General features: G+C 43.8%; 1 protein-coding gene across 1 annotated transcript in view; it reads left to right on the top strand.

Annotated features, from left to right (window-relative positions):
• Positions 1 to 18,595, top strand: part of Plxnc1 (plexin C1) — a 149,798-nt gene that overhangs the window by 78,946 nt on the left and 52,257 nt on the right. Inside the window, exons 10-12 of the mRNA XM_055627954.1 lie at positions 10,933 to 11,072; positions 13,728 to 13,907; positions 16,299 to 16,386. Of these exons, the coding sequence (XP_055483929.1) occupies positions 10,933 to 11,072; positions 13,728 to 13,907; positions 16,299 to 16,386 (408 nt within the window). The remainder of the gene's footprint in view (positions 1 to 10,932; positions 11,073 to 13,727; positions 13,908 to 16,298; positions 16,387 to 18,595) is intronic.

The following is an 18,595-nucleotide window of genomic DNA, read 5'->3' as shown; positions in this document are numbered from 1 at the left end:
TTCTTCTTCTTCTTCTTCTTCTTCTTCTTCTTCTTCTTCTTCTTCTTTTTTGGTTCATTTTTAACCAAGTTTCATGTAATTGGCTCAATACATCAAAGGCTTCACATTCACATAAAAGAAATTAAAACTTTGTAATTATGAAAAATGATGTTGTTCCTGTGGAAGTGGAATTGTAAAGGTGACTTTGTGGCTCACTGGGGAAAGTGAGCTAAGGTGACCTCAGTTCAAACCAGGTTCTGTGGTCTCATTAATGATTTGGCACTGTGTGTGTGAACAGTGGTCTATGCAAAATACATACACTGGCCTTACTTATTTTTTTATTCACTTTGCTTTGTGGAGTTGATCAAACCCATTATTAGTAATACCAAAATAGAATGGTTGCAGAAGGCTCATCTCCCAGTCCTCTTCTCAAAAGTGCTGTTTATTTGTTTGTTTGTTTGTTTCTCCCCGTGAAATTTTCCTCGAAAGCCCTCTTACTTTTTTCATAGTTAAAGCTAATCTCCAATGCTCTACATACGTGTCATGTGTGAACGGAAAGTCTGAGAGCGTGAGTATCTCTGAGCGGGACACACGTGGCTCTGTTCAGTGAAGGGCTGGCTTCCTTCGGCTGACAGAAGTCCATGGAGTGTTTCCATGTGGTGACAAACACACACACAAAGTAAACAAGTTCCTTCTCTCCTTCTCTTCTAGTCTGTGGGAAGCAGACAAATTAAGAGCAGTACTGGAAGACACTCAAAGGGCCCAGCTTTCCATTTCATGACTAATCTGTGGCTCTGACTTATCCATTTGCAGCTATTTAAGGTCAAGTGTCAATATAAATAAGTAGCACGTTTTTAATCATTACTGAAAAGTTGATAGTAACTTTAGGTGAATTAAGTAACAGGCTGAGGGCCTGTGAACCCAAATGGATTATGCAGTTAATTAAGGCATTAGAGAACCTTGGTGTGCCAATATCTCTGGCCTTTGCGTCTCTGAGGCTTAATTAAGCGATAGGCTGCTTCTCTGTTCTCCGTGGTTTGTAAAACTAAGACGCGGTGACAGGAGCTTGGATGGAGAGGAGAGAAGCTTTGTCCTCTTAATTAAGCTTGGTGCTTGTTGTTTTCAATTTTGGTAAACTACTCGGGACACGAAGTTTACCGTCTTCCCTATTTTTAGTGCACAGTTCCGTAGTGTTGTGTATTCCTTCACACTGCTTGAGCAGCCTGTCACCAGAATGCTTTACATCTTGCCAAAATGAAACTCAGCACTCATTCTGTAACTCTGCCCCCTCCTCCTCTCCCCAGCCCCCAAGCTCTTGAAACCACCATTCTACTGTCTTTAAGACACAGCCTAGCAAAAACCTCATGTGAGTGTCTGCCTTTTTTGACTAGCTTACCTCACCTATCATTGTGCCCTCAAGGCTCCTCTATGTTATAGCAGGATTGGAATGTCTTTCTTTTTTAAGGCTGAATAATATTCCAGCATTTGTATATAGCACATTTTCTTCATACCTTCCTCCATCCATAGGCTTCCACTGGTTACTGTTAAACAAAACCCACAGGTGTATGACTGCCTCTTAGAGCCACTGCGTTTCATTCTTTTGATCACCACCCAAAAGTTAAAGACTCCTGGATCACACTGTTGTTATTATTATTATTTTTAAGAGCCACCATCCTGTTTTCCACAGTAGTTTCATTAGTTGAGGTGTCTCCATCAGCACTCAGGGATTTCTGCTTCTCACGTCCTCACTAACACTTGTCTTTTTCATTTTGTTTGGTCATTACCAACCTCACAGATGTGAGGTCCAATCTTCCCTGCCTTGGCTCTTCTTCTCCCTGTGATTTGTGACACCTGTTCATGTCCTTGCTCACCAGCTGATGCCTTCCACTGAAGCCCCTTCCCATTGTTTTGATTGGTTGGCTTGTTTCCTTCCATTGGACATAAGCAGTATTTTCTGGGTTTTAGCCCTGTATCAAATATAGCATTTGAAAATATTTCTCTCTGACTCTGTAGGTTACCTTTCAACTCTACTGAGTGTGAGTATGTATGTGTGTCTGCTAGATCTCAAACCCAAAGCCTAATACACACTAGGCAAACAATTTACATTAAGTTGTGGCTTAGTTGTGTTTTTGTTTTTTGTTTTTTTTTTTTTTTTGATATGTAGAATTTTTAACTTCAATGACGTTAAATTTGTCTATTTTTTCTTTTGTTTCTCATGCTTTGGAGATCAAGCAGCAGAAACAACTGCCAAAACTTCTGCTATGATGCCTTCCAAACCTCATCTCTTTCTTCTTAGAGTTTTAACTCATTGGTGCATACCTTGGCCAGTCCTTGAGTCCATTTTTCTTTATGCAGTAAAGTAAGGTCCAGCCATTCTTCTGCAGGTAGATGATACTCAGTTCTTCCAGCACCATTTCTTGAACACTTTCCCTGGTTCAGCGGCTGTCACTTCCTCACTGAAAATCACTTGGGCTGTATGTGGGGCATTATGTCAGGGTTCTTTCCTGTTTTGTTGTTCTGTGTGTCTGTCTTCATATTAGTGCCATATGGCATATTCTTACAATTTTTTAGTATGCTCTGAAATCAGGAAGTATGAATCTTTCTTGTTTTTTTTAAAGCTTGTTTATAAGAAAACAATCCATAAAACATTACTCAAATAGTACCACCTTACATAATATAGCTGAAGAGCTCAAGTCCGCTAATGCTGTCAGAAGTCAAGGTATAGAATGCTCATCAGCACAGGACTCCCCGGGCTTTTACAGCCCAGCTACTGCCTCCTCCCTCCCACCAGCTCTGGAGCCTCACAACCACTAATGTGTACTCCATTTCTACAATTTTGTCACCTCAAGAATTTTATGTAAATAGAATCATCTAGCTGTACCCTTTGGGAGATTAGGGTTTTTTTTAATTAAGCTTATTTTTATGGATACATAAAAACAGATTGTACATATTAATGTGGTACCCTGTGATGCAATTATCTGGAAGTTTAGCTGAGTTCTTGTACAGTACTCTGGGCAGTAGCCTTGTAAAGGTCTCAAAGAGAAGGGTGATGCAGTCCTAGCACCCTGGCTTCCTGTGTTGTGCCTTCCTGTACCTCCTACACTCCAATGCTGTGGTTTAAAAAAGCAGCATCACCAAGAGAGAAGGGTGAGTCTCTAAAGAAGCCAAGGCCCAGGCTCGCCTTCAACGCTTCTCCACGGATTGCCCTCTGTGTTTGGAGAAAGACGTTTTTGTTGAGACCGAAACATTTACTTTAAATATATATGACTCAGAACAGAATCTCAGGTTTGGTTGTTGGGGAATGGTATTGCTGCTTGGCAGAGAGATTTCCTGTGCTCTGTCTGTGAAACGTTGCTACCTCTCATTTATCATGTGAATGTGAAACTCTCTGGTTCGTTCTGGTGGCTCTCACGTCAGCCTTGCATCGCAGACCTAACGGTTGAGGCAGAGAAGCCACTGAGAGCCTTTCTTGAATGTGCCTGCCCGCAACCCCTAGGCACCAGATGCTTCCTGTGTGCTGGGCTCTGGAAAAGGAGCAGGTACCACATTAGGCTCTGAGGTGCTGAGCTGGAGTCAAGGCTTCTTACAAGAACTTCTGGAGCATCTGTTGTCATGTTTCATGGGTACCACATGCAATGTACAAATGAGTCAAGTCCCTCTCTGGACATCAGTCGTAAGACTCTTACCCATTAGAACACCTAGAGCAATACAAGATTTTTAAAATGTACCTACATAGGGCAGAACCTGAAAGTACAAAAACTCAAAGCATGGCTATGCCCAGGGTCTTAGTGCATAGGTTTTTCTGTTTATTCCACTCCAATGCCTGGTGGTTAAACACAATCAATGTGGCTGGTTAGGTCTTTGCTGGGTGGATTGATTAATGGAAAGCTCACCTTAGCGGGGCAAGAGACCTCTAGACAATAAAACAGAAGACCGGATAGTCTAAGCTAAGGAGCCACTATGATGAAAGTGTGGCCACGGCTAGAAAATTCAGGAAACCCTTAGCAATTCAGTTTGTCATGACAGAAGAGACAAGGGACAAATGACAGCATACAAGAGTGAGCGAGCGGGCGGGAGCCTGCATATGTTGGGTTGTGTACCCCAGCCCTTTAGGGATTTTGTCTTGCTTCTTCAGTGGCAATGAAAAGCTATTGGCTACATCTGTTTCAGTGTATGGCTTTGCTTATCTGAGAATGCAGCGCTCATGGGGGAGGATTCCCGGTTCAACCCCAGGGCCGCTGCCCTTGCATTCTCACGATCCTCAGACTTACTTGATTGAGAATACCCTGGGCCAGAAGCCTGAGCCCTAATTTGTCAGGGGACTGGACCAAAGAAAAGCATGAGCCCAATAGGGAAAGAAGTCCCAGATCTCATCTGGCCTGGAATGGGGACAGCTATCTGCTCTAAGGCCAATCTTAATCTCTCTCTTTCCTGAAGCCATGAGACTGCTGGTCCTGTCACCCAGCTGGGTCCTTTCCTTTCATTCTTAAGCATCTTTACATCTGGTGCCCTCACCTGCTGAGGACAGGTGCCTCTCCTGCCCTCACAGAAGACTGTGATGATATGTGGTATGATGTAGACGATTTTTGGTCATGTTTTGTGTGTGTGTGTGTGTGGGGGTTGTTTTGTTATTTTGTTTTTGTTGAAGTTTTTGTTTGTTTATTTTTATTCCAGACAGGGTCTCACTATGTAGCTCTGGCTGTCATCGTGTAGACTAGGACCTCACTGTAGCCCAGGCTGGCCTCAGACTCACATGGAGCCCTCTGCCTCTTGAGTGCTGGGGTTAAAGGTGTGTGCCACAGGACCTGACCTCTGTGGTCATACTCAGTGTTCCTCACAATATGCTTATCACTATAGGACAGAAATCAACCACCTCAATCTAGGCTCGTAAGGAATTTATATACACATTATTCTTTCCTTTTCTATGTTCCTTCTAGTCTCTTCCTCCATGTGAATGTGTGCTGTAATTTCTCACAGACAGTACCAAATGAACCCTTTCAAGAACCTTACCTTTAGAAGGAAAATTAAATTTAACATAGACTCTGTGTGTGTGTGTGTGTGTGTGTGTGTGTGTGTGTAGCTTCTATGGGCCTAGCACTGTCCTGCATTAATTCCATTCAGAGAATGTTTGTTGAGCAACTATTATGTGTTAGGCAGGCACAATAAAGACCCACAAGGAACTGTCAAACTTAGAATGTTTTGGAGTGAGGAAGTGAGGTGGTGTTTTTTTTTTTTTTTTTTTTTTTTTTGTTTTGTTTTTTACATAAAGAGTTGAATACACATAACAAGAAAAGAAGCTAGAAAGAATGCCAGAGTGGACTAAGTTGAATAGTGACAGCTAATCTTTATCAGGCCCTTGTTACATCTGAATTCAGTGTCTGTTATTTAAGTTTCACAGTGCCACATTTTACAGGCAGAGAAATTTTGCCTCAAGACCAAAATGTAGATAAGAAATTTGAACCTCGATATCTGATTCAAGAATTTGCAGTCTTAACCATTTACCCTATCTTATATGACCTAAGTGGGATAAGTGTTAAACCACATAATATTGATGCTAAAAACCTCTCTAGAAGGGAGGAAACTCTTAAAGATAATGCAGGCTTCTCTCAGGATCAGCAGGGCGCATTTTCTCATGGAAGGTGGAAGAGGAGACGGGAGGCTCAGGGTGAGATCTAAGAGAAAGAATGAGCCCCCAGGAAGGGCCAGGCATCTTCTCCAAGACAAAGAGAGCAGAGAAGGTCTCAGATGGACCAGGGTGGCCCTCAATGAGAGTGGATCAGCAAGAATCTCTGTTCAGACCAGGTCTTAGCAGAGGGTGTCTTAGAAGCAGGTTAAGAGCTGTGTTCTCAGGTCTCAGCATTCTGGTCACTCAGGCCTGTCTGTAGTGGCTACATTCAGCATCAGTGGCCAAGAGCAATGTCGGGAATAGCCTTGGCAGCAATGCCCTGAGAGTCAGCCCCTCCTGAGAGCTACTTCCCAGGTCTCTCAGATCAGAGAGCAGGGGTCTGTTACTGCTCCCTGAAAGTCTCCCATCTTCTTCCTGAGGCATCGCTGACCTCTGGCAGTTCCCAGAACCTACTAGAAGTTACACCCAAGTTCCCTGGAGCCTGTACTGGGCCTCCTATGAAGGGGCATTTCCTTGGGGGACCGAGCATCAAACACATCACCATGTTCATTGAGCTCTCCCATTATTCTTTGATGGAATTGTATTCTGCTCTTTTCTTTCCATAGCTCATTCCCTTTCATTCTTTCCCATCTCCACTGCTCGTCACCACACTGCTCTCTTTATACATATTATTAATATATTAAATCTATCATCCTCTCAGTCATTAATGGAGACGTTAAATAATTCTAAACCAAATACTCACCCCCACTGGGCCCTACAGGACACTTTCCTTTAATTAGTTCTATTACCTTTCATCTCTCTATGTCCTTTGACTTCAGATTTCCTGCTGATTTTTCATCCAGTCCTGTTTGAACTAATTTCATGAGTGAAAATCAGAGAGATGTTTTACCAAGTGTTGATTCCGGTCCAGACCTACAGAGAGCTTTCATTACATTCCGATTTCCCCCCCTTAACAGATTAATAGAGTACAGATTAATAGAGTTTGTTCGTAATAAACTGAACCTAATGGACCTCTTTCCCGTAGTCTTTTCTCCACCAATGTCATTGTAGTTTGAGTTGTGTTGGTGCCAGACCTCACTGGTGAGTCTCAGTTAGGGTTTCTACTGCTGCAATGCACACCAGGACCAAAAGCAAGTTGAGGAGGAAAGGGCTTATTAGGCTTACACTTCCACAGCACTGTCCGTCATTGAGGGAAGTCACAACAGGAAGTCAAGCAGGGCAGGAACCTGGAGACAGGGGCTGATGCAGAGGCCATGTTCGGGTGCTGCTCCTCATAGCGTGCTCAGCTTGCGTTCTTATAGAACCTAGGACCACCAGCTTGGGAATGGCACCACTCACATTGGGCTAGGCCCTTCCCCATCAGTCACTAATTAAGAAAATGCCCTTACAGCTGGATCTTAAGGAGGCACCTTCTTAATTGAGGTTCCCCTTTCAGGTAACTCTAGTTTGTGTCAAGTTGACATAAGGCCAGCCAGCACAAGGTGCTTCTATTGTTGGAGTTGATCTTCTCAGACATTTTCAAGGAGAACTTTTGCGGGTGGTTATACACCTTCCAACATCTAACAATGGCTTGGTTTTTGAAACAAATAAAAATAAGCGGTTATTCTACAAACCACTTAATTAAGCAGTTTCCTGTGTGCTTTCTTAATACAAAACAATGAGGAACCGAAGCTAATTTTTCTTGACAAATAATTCAATTTCAAATAATTAAAATTTACCATCACTTAAAAATAACCTCTGTCCACAAAATGGTAGAGGGTGTTGGGCCGGGACAGTTCCAGTCGGCGGTGTCTTGATTTGCTGGACAGAAACCTTGGGTATTAGAAGAAGGAAGACCCCTCTGAGGAGCTCTGAGAAGTCCCGGCTGTATCCAGTCCAATTATGGTTTTCAACTAATCCTTCTGGGTGAGGGTTAGCTACACCATGCCTGCTTGTAAGTTAACTTTAAATTAAAGCACAAATCAGATCTAAAGTATTGAAGGTGAAAAACGCTGTGGTAAAGATTACACCCTGTCCCTCTGTATTCACTATACTTTTAAAAAGTTACCAACAAACATAAAAAGAAAGTATTTCTATAAATGTTGAAGCCATGAGGTACAGCTACATAGCTGCCCTATCTTAAATAGCAAAACAAAACAAAAAAAACCTACCATTTTCTTATATATTTTTCTACTATTTGGGGTGGGGTCATTCTCTTAGAACTAAGGTTAAGAAAAACTCCCCTGGCAAACGGAAGAGTTAATCTCAGGCTCTCTGGAAGCAAACTGCAAACATCTGCTTCCATGAGATAGGCCAGGCCTGGACCCAGTCCTACATGGCCAACGGAAACTCCTCTCAACAATAAGATTTTCAAACAAAATCCTTTTGAGATTGCAAAGCTATATCTACCCAAGGGGAAATGGGAAGTTTAAAGGATGTCATCCTCTGATGGTCTTTCTAGAGCCATTAAAAGAGCAAAGTGTTACTGGCTTTTTTTTTTATTTTAATCTTTTTTCTTTAGTAGTTACAAGGCTGTCTTTATCTTGTACTGGGAACATAGAAGAAGCATGTGTATAGCATGTTTTTAATTTTTGCTTCCACAGACAACTACAGTACAAGTGCAAGAAGCACAGAGAAAATTTGACTTGGGTGGACATGTAATGTGAAGTTTATAATAGAAGAAAATTGTGATGTGGGAGCGTAGCTCAGTGGGTAGCACATGGAGTATAAGCATCAGACCTCCGAAACCTATGAAAAGCCAAATTCAGGAAAAGCCAGAGGCAATAGCATGAGTCTGTAATTCCAGCACTCCTAAGGTGAGATGGGGAGCAGAGGCAGGAGAGCCCCTAGAAGCGTATGCAGCAGCAAACAAACATACGTGTACACACATACTCAAGCAAACACACAAACATGCAAACACACACACGAAGTTTAAAAAAATTAAACACACATATCTTGTTTTTCTAAGAAGACAGTGCTCTCTTATAAAACAGCAGTTACAAATTTTCTCACAACAATGGTTCCCAAACTTCCTGGGACCCTTGTAATATGTTTCTCCTGTTATAGTGACCCCCAAACATAAAACTGTCTTTGTAATTATAATACTGTTAAGAGTTGTAATATAAACATCCGTGTTTTGTGATGGTCTCAGGCGACCCCTGTGAAAGAGCTGTTTGACTTTGACCTCCACTGGGGTCGTGACCCACAGGTTGAGAACTTCTGCTCTACAAAGCACCAGGCAGTGTGTATTTTAGGCGGCACAGGCTGCACGGTTGTAACCATTCAGTTCTGCTAGAAGCAGCTGGAGATGACACATATACTTCCGGACAATAACATGTGAAAATAGGTTTGAAATTCTATTCTCTTTTTGACATTTCTTCCCACAGGACATCCAAAAACAGCAGACAGGAATTGACCCCCAGGCTCTCGATCTAGCCCATGCATACTCCATAGCTACCCTCATCTAGCACTTACCCTATAGGTCCTCAGTAAGTACTTGTTCACTTGGCTGTCACCCACAAAGCTAAACAGTAAGCCTTCTTATACAACACACACTTGACATTTGCAAGGGATTTATCTTGAAGCTGTTGCTAATCCCCCATCCCAAGTACCACTCCAGCCCATAATTCCCCACCCCCCATAAAATGCAGTCAAGTATAACAGAATAATTAAAGTGACCCTTTCAGGCTCTTAGTGATTCAATAAATACAGGGCTAAAGTCCTTTTTAAAGTGATTAAAATAAAGTCTGCGTGGGAATCAATTCCCTGCCACATTACATCATCGCTGTGGTGACATTAATGATGGATTTCCCATAATCTGCAAAATCGATCCATAGCGATAATGAGTGATGACTGTTCTGCCGTATCGCACCTGTGTTTGCCAAGAGGGCAGAATGCAAGGATTCGAGTTTCAGAGGGATGGTCAGTACAGTAAGCCAGCGGGCCTGTCCTAAGGGACAGTAGTCCTCCCGGCAGCAGACCATTCCAGCACCTGGGACAGCAGGGTCAGGCGGGTACCAGACATCACAGAAGCTGGACCGGTGACTCAGTGTCCTCCCGATGGACTCCATCCATCCTACAAATGGCTGTTCTCAATATTTGTGCTTTGGCTCAGTGTGACGTGATGATGCTTCTCTGGACTTCCGGGTCACTTTCAAATGCTAAGAGTGTGGCCATGAAGTCTGTGCAGGCTGAGCTTTGCTATACTTTATATTGGCTGGAATCTCGGGATGCAGAGGCTCTATATAAGAACAGCAAATGACCTCAGTGGAAGATGGTAGCATTTAAAGAAGAGATGTATGAGGCTACTGGGTTGTTTTGTCTTGAAATAGGAAAATGGGGGCCTGGAGACATGGTTCATTGTTAAGAGTACTTCTTGCTCTTGCAGAGCATCAGAGGTCAGTTCTCTGCACCAATGCCAGGTATCCATCAACAACCTGTACCTCCAGCTCCAGGCAACCTGACACCCCCTTCTGGCCTCTGAAGCGGCTGATCTCACATGTAAACTAAAATAAATCTTTAGAAAAGAAAAGGGAAAATGGCTCCTACCTTCTTTGAAGTTTGTAGGAGAAATTGATTAGATCTTGCAAACGGAGAAGTGAAGAGACCACGGGTCTGGATGATAGGGAAGTTAGGCGTCAGGTGACTCCACGGGACTCAGTCCTGATTGTAGGTCAGAGAAAACAAGTGAGTGGTCACAGAATGTGGTGACTGCCAGTCCCAGAGATTGCATGGTTGTTCATGATGGTTTAGGCATTTAACTTTTTGATACTGAGCTGCTCAAAGTTGGTAAATTTCTTAAGACAACCCCCTTCCCAGCATTGGAACATCTAATTGAAACAAACACAAAATGAACGTCTTTCTAGGGAATTAAAGTTATCTGTATTGCATCGTATCAATTGAATGATGGGTCTGTGCTGGCTGGCCTCCACTGGGGGGAGGTACCTTTCCCTTCTCTTCACTTTGCTTGAACATCATGAGCCTAAGGAGGGGGAGAGCCAGCGAGCCTTCCTCAACTCACTCCTCAGACAGTGACAGCTCACTCCTCAGACAGAATATCCAAGCTCTTCAACTGCATTTTCAACTGTCTTGTGAGACAAAGTCTAATTGGTTTGGCCTCATGCTGTCACATGTTGAGAGACATGAATCTTCAGCCCTCTTCTTTGAATTCATTGATTTCATTAAACACTGTCTGCTTGTGTTTGCAAAATGTAATTTCCTAGTGAGTTCTTCGAACCGCAGCACATGAACAGATGTGTGTGTGTGTGTGTGTGTGTGTGTGTGTGTGTGTGTGTAATGGTGCCATTTTGTAGCTTTGATCTGCTGTTCTGATCTTTTATTTCCAATAGGTCTTCTACATTAAGGGCATTGAGCCACAGAAAATATCGACCTTGGGGAAAAGCAACGTGATAGTTACTGGAGCAAACTTCACCCAAGCGTCAAATATCACCATGATCCTGAAAGGAACCAGTACATGTGATAAGGATGTGTGAGTAAAAACACTAATGATCGATCTTTGGTGACGTTAAAAGCCTGTGCTGAAGCAATGTGAGTAGGCCCTGGAGCTTTTTGTAGTCAAATGATATTTAAGTATTTTATATATCGAAATTACAATAAGCAAAATATTTTTAGTGATTCATTTGAAGTTCAGGTCGGAGACCCTGCCCTCTGTTACTTTTCCTACCTCCCCCAATTGTCAGTCTACAACAATTTTAGGATATTGATATTGGGAGCCTTGATTGGTTTTCAAAACAAAGTCAAGAATGTATAACATATATAATGTATAATATATTATATATAATAGATAATATATAGTGTGTAATATAATATATAATGTATAATATACATATTATGTAAATGGAACAAACTTAGAAATATAGATGTGAACCTTGGAAATTGAAGGGGCGTTATGGAACTACTTTGCAGTATGCTATCTGAAATGGAAAAAAGATGGAAGTAGAAATGTTGTTCATTGTAGCTTTTTTCTCTTGACTGCCTTGGTTTTTATTTCAAATAATTAAATTATTAGGACATATATTAGTAGTAAAATAAAAAAAAAAACATACCCCAAACAGATACCAAATGAATGTGCCCCTTAAAGATAATGATATCTGTGATTTCTTTTTATCCTAGCAATGAAAAATTATTGTTTTTCATTAATATCCTTAGGTGAATCATTACACCTTCCCAGGGGAGAAAACACTAGCATTATGTAATAACACCGTGACAGATAACTTTAGTTTTCTGCTTGTTAAATTTTCTAAGTTTTGGCTAATTTGAAGTAAAAAAAAAAAAAAAAAAAAAAATTCAGTCTACATGAACCGTAATACTGAGCTTATTTTCATCATGGAAATGCGCTCACTTAAGACAATCTGCTCAAGCGCATACAGTGCTCTAATCTGCCATGCTTATCTAGTGAGCTCTGTACTCATTCACTGGCTGCGAACAGCTGCCCCACCCCGACCCTGCCCCCTCCCCTCACTGCGCTAAATCTGGGATGCCCGTGGTCTTGATAGGGAAAGGTACCCATCACTGCCTTTCCCCTGCAGCAGCGTGAATCAGCACACATTAAAGCCTGTAGCCATGCAACCTAGGTAGTTTATGTGTGCCATTTATCCTGGCTAAATACCTTATTGCAAAAATCTTTCATTTTCCGTGGCGAAATCCGTGACATTAGACACCTGTGCACTCAATGAAAGGCAATTAGCCTCGCTGCAAAATAAGTTGGAGTTTTTTTGTTTTTTGATTTTTTGTTTTTTTTTTTTTTTAGCATTACCTGTTTCTGGCTCTTTGTGCTCACATTTCCATTCTGAGTGCATCTTGAGATGCCAGCGTTATTAAATTAAATGACTAAGAGGCCTTTCTGCATGTAGCATTCCACTAGTCACATCTGCATGGTGAACCAAGTTCACAAGGGGTCAGTGTAATCACCCACCCTGAGCCCGGGGGAAAATTCCCAAGCTCTGCTAGTATGGACTTGTTTAGTGGATGATCATTTTTAAGAGAAAAAAAGACAAGTGGAGTAGCAGAATGATCTACATTCCCACCTCTCGCCTTCCAAAATGTCTAAAGAAGTTTGGGTTTTAGTGATTTGAGAATGAACTTCCTAGAGCTCTGCTCCCCAAATAAACTGGCTTAAATATACAAACCAAGTGGCTTTCAAATCCGATTCCTTCTAAGGCATAAGTAATACCGCTAGGGTTAGTAATCACACACATGATATCCTTTCAGTAGTCAAAACAGATTCTCCCGTAGCACCATTAAGCAGAGGTGGCAAGCACAACTTGATCTGAAGGTGTGCTTTAGAGACTCACAGACACGGGCATCACTGACGGACATGGAGGGAGTGTCACACACAGCTTTGATTTGATTGATGAGGGCCGTCAGGAGTGCACAGGACAGACCCAGCCAATCCCTGGTCTGGAAGTGTCTGCGGGGCACCAGCCCCATGTCCTTTGATTCTAAGACTTTGGGGTTCCTGAATCAGGTTCTCTGCTCTTTGAAGGGCAGAATTGCCGGGTCTGTTTGGGGGTCCTACCTTCTGGGGCTTGGCTGAAACTACTTCTTTAAAAAACAAACAAACAAACAAACAAACTTTAATTATGGAAATGGGACGTCTCTAAGAAAGATGCATGTAAATGAGCCTCTTTACAAACTCAAAATTTGTGGACATTCTCCCAATTTTGTTTTGTCCTTTCCTTCTGCTTCCTCCACCCCCCATGAGAGCAGTGGGGCAGAGGGCATAGTGGCTGGAGTGGCTGAAAATCAAATTCTGATGCCATGTCACTTCCTGGATCCTTCAGTGTGTCTCACAGTGCTCCACAGTGTTAACTTTAACCCTTTAATTCAGTGTAATATCGCACTGGTTCCATTAGGACTTCTGAGGGCAAAGGTGACTACTTCTCCTTCATTCCCCACTTCCAAGAAGAATGCCAATCAAAGAGAGAGACCCACAAAAGAACGAGGAACCCAGCCTGAGCGAGCCATACCTGACAGGCAGCCTTTGATTAGTCACCCCCCCTTCCCCCCGCCCCCGCCACTGTTCTTGACTGACCTCAAGTGAAATTCATAGGTTGTCACCTTAGGCGATCAATTGTGCTGAGTGTCTGTGTCGTGTAAGAGTTCCTTTCCTGCCCCTTTCTAGGATCCGGGTTAGCCATGTGCTAAATGACACGCATATGAAATTCTCACTTCCATCGAGCCGGAAAGAAATGAAAGATGTCTGCATTCAGTTCGACGGTGGCAACTGCTCTTCCGCAGGGGCTCTGTCCTACATTGCTCTGCCACACTGTTCCACGATAGTTCCCGCCACCACCTGGATCAGGTACCGTCTGGATCCACAGAGGCTCGTGGTCGTAAGATCTGAGCATCACACAGATCCATCCAGCAGGGGGGTAGCTGCAACCAAGTTCCCCCTCGGTGCTCCTCCTAGGAGTTATTCCTAGAAAAACGCTCGCCATCCAACAAGCTGGTTGTCTTGTTACACGGGCATGGAGAGCGTGGCCTGCTTGTATTTCACCGTGGCTACCGGGAAACTCACAGCTCGAACGTTTTGTTCAACCACAGTGGCTGTGCTTAGCCTAGTCTGCCGTGCCCTTCTGTGCCAAGTGCCGTTCCCGCTCGTGGCTCCTCTTGTGGCTTTCACTTTCTGACTTTTGGAGTCAGCTGTTTTGAATGCTTTGGGAGAAATATTGGCGCCCGTGTGCAGACTCTACATTTCAAAGATTCTCCTTGAGAGTTAGAAATTCCAAGTCAACTCTTTCAGATAAAGCCAATATATTAATGAGGGTAGGGGGGGAGTCTCTCCCTAGTCAAATTTGAATTCACGCCTAGATTTTGGAGTATAACCCCAAAGAGAATATTGTCATCTTACACGGCATGAAGTTAATTTTCCAAGTGCTTTCTAGTTAACACCACAGACAGTGTATTAGGCCGGGGGTGGGAGGGACAGGGGAGGAGGGAAAGAGAAAACAAATCCCTTATATTCTTATTTAAGATGAACACGGGTAAAGGCTGTTATTTGCTCTCAGTTTGCTAAGCTGCCACAGTAAAGAGTTCCCAGTGGGCAGCCTAGCAGCACAGAAGGATTTCCACCAGGTTGTGGAGCTGCATTTATCTCTGAGGTGTGAGGAAGTTGAGTCCCTTCCCGGGCAGTGTCTCTGCTATGTTTGCAGGTAGCTGTCTTTTCCCCTGTCCCTCCATCTAAGGCTGCACCTTGACTCACCTCAGAATGCCATCAGTTAGGGTCCACCCTGGTGAACTCACTGAACTTTTGTTACCTCTTTAATGACGTAAGTCAGGAGATGTCGTTTTGTGGTAAAAGACTACCTAGTAATAGCAGCGTGTAATAGCACCACCCTATGCCCCCACCCTCACCAATCTCTTGGCCTACAGCCTCCTTCTGAGTAACTGGGGGTCAGGGCTTCCCCATGCAAGCTTTGTAGGCCACTGGAGTGGTATAGGGAAGATTGAGATGTCAAAAGCCAGGCTCTTACATGCAGCCCTCTGCCCTGAGACTAAGTATGCCCTCTGTATGAAAAGTAGGCCGGATGTGGCACTCACCACATATTCATGCAATATCTACTGACCTGGTTAAACCTTACAAAAACCCTGAGAAGCCAACGGTGGGTTGTCCCTTTGACAGGGGATGAGGCGAGGCATGGCAACACAGTTCAAACGATATACCTAGCTCCCTGATAGCTGGGCCCAGGATGCAGTGGTTTCCTCCCTAACATTCTGCCTCCTCCTCATGTCATCACTGATCTTTGTCATCCTGTCATCATGACTGCATTGAGCCCCTGTGTCCCAGCTGTTTCTTGTCTTTGAACTTGGAGGAAGAAGAAGTGCTGCTGTGTGGAATCAGTAGAGCAGCTTGGGCTGGTTTTCTAGCGATGAAGCAGGTTGTCAGGTGGTCATACGGGCCCTTGCCACCTTGTGTCTGCAGAGCTCAGGACCCATTGTCTTCTCTCTGTATTAGCTTGCTCTTGCCTATGTCCTGGTCTTACCATCAGGAAATCTGTCCATGCTGGACCTGACAGTTTCTGCCCCAGAACAAGTGTCTGGTGACCTGTGAGCATAACCAGAGCTGTGGATAGCTGTTTACTTTACACCCAGTGACCACTTTGATGGTATCTACTGACACGTTGAGACTAGGTGAAATCACTCAGTTTGGTTTTGGCGAGATTTGTGTGCCTTCCCTTTACACTGAAACATCATATCTCAAACAAGAATGCAAACTTCTAAAGTCGTTTGCCATTTTAGCTTTGTCTAACGTGGTCCCCATTTCACTAAATAAAATATAATTGGTAGGTTGGAAGTTTGATTGTGAAGACTGTTAGAGCAGATCATCTTCACGTAGATTAAACAGTTATCAAATGAGATTTGGTTGCATGAAATGCTTTCAAGGTACAGCAGATGATCTGGTTATATGTGACGAAATAGCACAAAAAAGCTCAAATTCTATTAAAGTATTTGGGCACTTTCCCAGAATTAAAATAGGATCTGACCTGCATTTCTGTATGTATGTGTTTTAAAAACCATGAGTCTGTAGCCAGTACCATTTAAAGGCTTCTAAAATTATATCGCATTTTAAATTGAAATTAGTTAACTGTCTCCCAAATATTACTGAGTATAACATTAATTGTGGATCAGTTTATAGTTTTGTTCATAAGTATAAATTGTCTGTGGCTCAACCTTGTCCTTTTATTTCTTGCAGTGGTGGGCAAAATATAACCATCATGGGCAGGAATTTTGACGTCATTGACAACCTAATAATTTCACATGAGATAAGAGGAAACATAAATGTGAGTCTAAGAGTCATTTTCACTCGTGTTTTTGTATTCCTTACACTAAACTATGGGGGTGGGATGTTTCGTTTCTGTGGCTTTGGCGTTATAAACTTTTTCTTATCTATGATATATGCTGTCTATGATGTGATAGAAAGATTTCATTCTTGGAGTTATTTGGGGTTGCCATGCAGAGGGACGAGAAATTAGTTTCATATGAGAAGGCCTGCCATGTTCTGTGTGGCTTGCAGCACGTCACTTCAGTGAGATAATGCTCTTTGCACATGTGTGAAAGTCTTTGCGGATGGCTGAGGTGTAATGTACAGAGCCTGCGGAGTAGTGGTCCAAGAGCACAGAGGGAAGTCCGGTGACTTGGCTGAAGTAACATAAATTCTCTCGTCATTGTCTCTTGGGTCCCATGTGGGCACTTTCAACGCACACACACCCTACTAACACCATGTCTCCTTAGTAGAGACAGACTGTGGGGGTGCGTCTGGTCCTCATCAAGGCCTGGTTCTCTGAGAAGAGCCTTAATATTCCCCCAGGAGCCTATAGACTGAGGCCATGGGTGCCCGTGCAGAGTGGGTAAGGGACCGCAGCTAAACCTTGGGACCTCTGGGTACACTGTCTCTCGTAGGTGCTTCTTAAATGTTCCTTCCTTTCCTTCTTCCTTTTCTTTAATGTGAGGGGGGCAGCCCTCCTGGGCCTCCTCCACCTTAGCACTTCTTGCCAAGGCCAGTGGCCACTGCCAAGGCTGAGGGTGACCAAACACGGTGACCCATTTGCAACTAGTGTGTGTTTGGGCCTGGACACAGGAAGGCACTTCGATCCGTCTTTCTTACAGCATTGTCCTACACGCATCGCTTTCTGACACTCTTCCTGGCCAGTTCCCGGCCTCACCCTGTGTCTGATTCTGGCCATTTCCCATGATGGAACCACATTCAGCTGTGTAGTGGCAGGGAGGTAACTGCAGGAACAGGAGATAGGTTAATCACCTCTTCTTTACTAAAACACCACGCACATTTGCTTTTTGGAACCTGTAGGCTGGGTTGGGACTGGTGATGGGGACAGTGGAAAACCACACATGGCCATACAAAAGAGAACCATAAGAAAACATCGCTCTTCATTCTGCAATAGTTCCCCATTGCCCCTGGCTCTGTGGGCAGTGGGGGAGCTCTTGAGTGTCTTCAGGAAAAAAAGTGACATGAGGATGGGTATGGTTTTTTTCAATGGTACATAGGGTAGTCTGGAGGGGCAGCGTGTCAATTGAGGGTGCTCTTGTAGATATCGAGGCATGGCAGAGACATGTCCAGATGTGGCTGAGACAGCACCAGGGCCCTGGGGAGCTCTCCGCTGGAATGCTGTGCCAGGGTGTGCCTGGTGGGCTGGTGATGGTGAGCCTAATCATTTCGACATTATTGCTGTGAGGGGTGCAGGGACCGAAGTGTAGGAGAGAGGGCACCGAGGATGAAGACAACATGCCTCGGATCAGCCAGCAGCTTCACTTCCAGGGGTCAAAGAAAATAGGATGACCAGAGAAGGCCACTGAGAAGCTGTCTTCAAAATAAGGGTTGGTCCCCAGCACAAACAGGTGGAGTCTCAGAGTCTTATGGAACTAGGGTGACCCTGGTTCTTTTAGGATGCTGTTAAAAAAGAAAAAAAGAAAAAGTCTGCATGATGGTATTGAGGAAGTGGGGGCCGTGGCTAAGGTGAAGAGAGCTGGAATTTAGAAAAGTGTTCAGCTTAAGGGATTGTGTGCACTAATGTGGCCATGTGTGGATGCCCTCTGTCTGCTCACCGTTAACTCCAAGATTAGGGGAAACAAGGAGAGGGAATGGCTCTCCCACCTGGTAGTTTCCTTTGCAGGAGCTTTAGGCCCTTCTCCCTGCTCTCCCTCACTCCCTCTTTTTCTTACAGTGCTAAGGACCAGGGCCTCCAGCATACCAGGGACGCTCTCTGCCACTGAGCCACACCCCAAACACACCCTCCTTTAAGCACCTGCCATCCTTCCCTTTGCCTTGCCTGCAAGGTCTCCCTGCCTGTCTCTGCACCCTTGAAAATGGCAGCATATTTCTGGGTTTTCTTTGTAAACAAACCTGCTCGTAAACTGGATCAGGCTTTCTGCCTCTGTTCTCGTTTCCCTGCTCCTCATTTCTTAGGGGACCTGCTGTCCTTTGGCTTTTGTTTTTCTGCTATTTTCTGATATGCCTAAAAAGCTGCTTCCTCC

This window comes from Psammomys obesus, unplaced genomic scaffold, assembly GCF_907164565.1.
Source record: "Psammomys obesus unplaced genomic scaffold, mPsaObe1.curated_primary_1811, whole genome shotgun sequence".
In the NCBI taxonomy this organism is placed as follows: Eukaryota; Metazoa; Chordata; class Mammalia; order Rodentia; family Muridae; genus Psammomys; species Psammomys obesus.
Note: the sequence above shows the minus strand (reverse complement) of the source record. Positions and strands in the feature narration are given on the sequence as shown.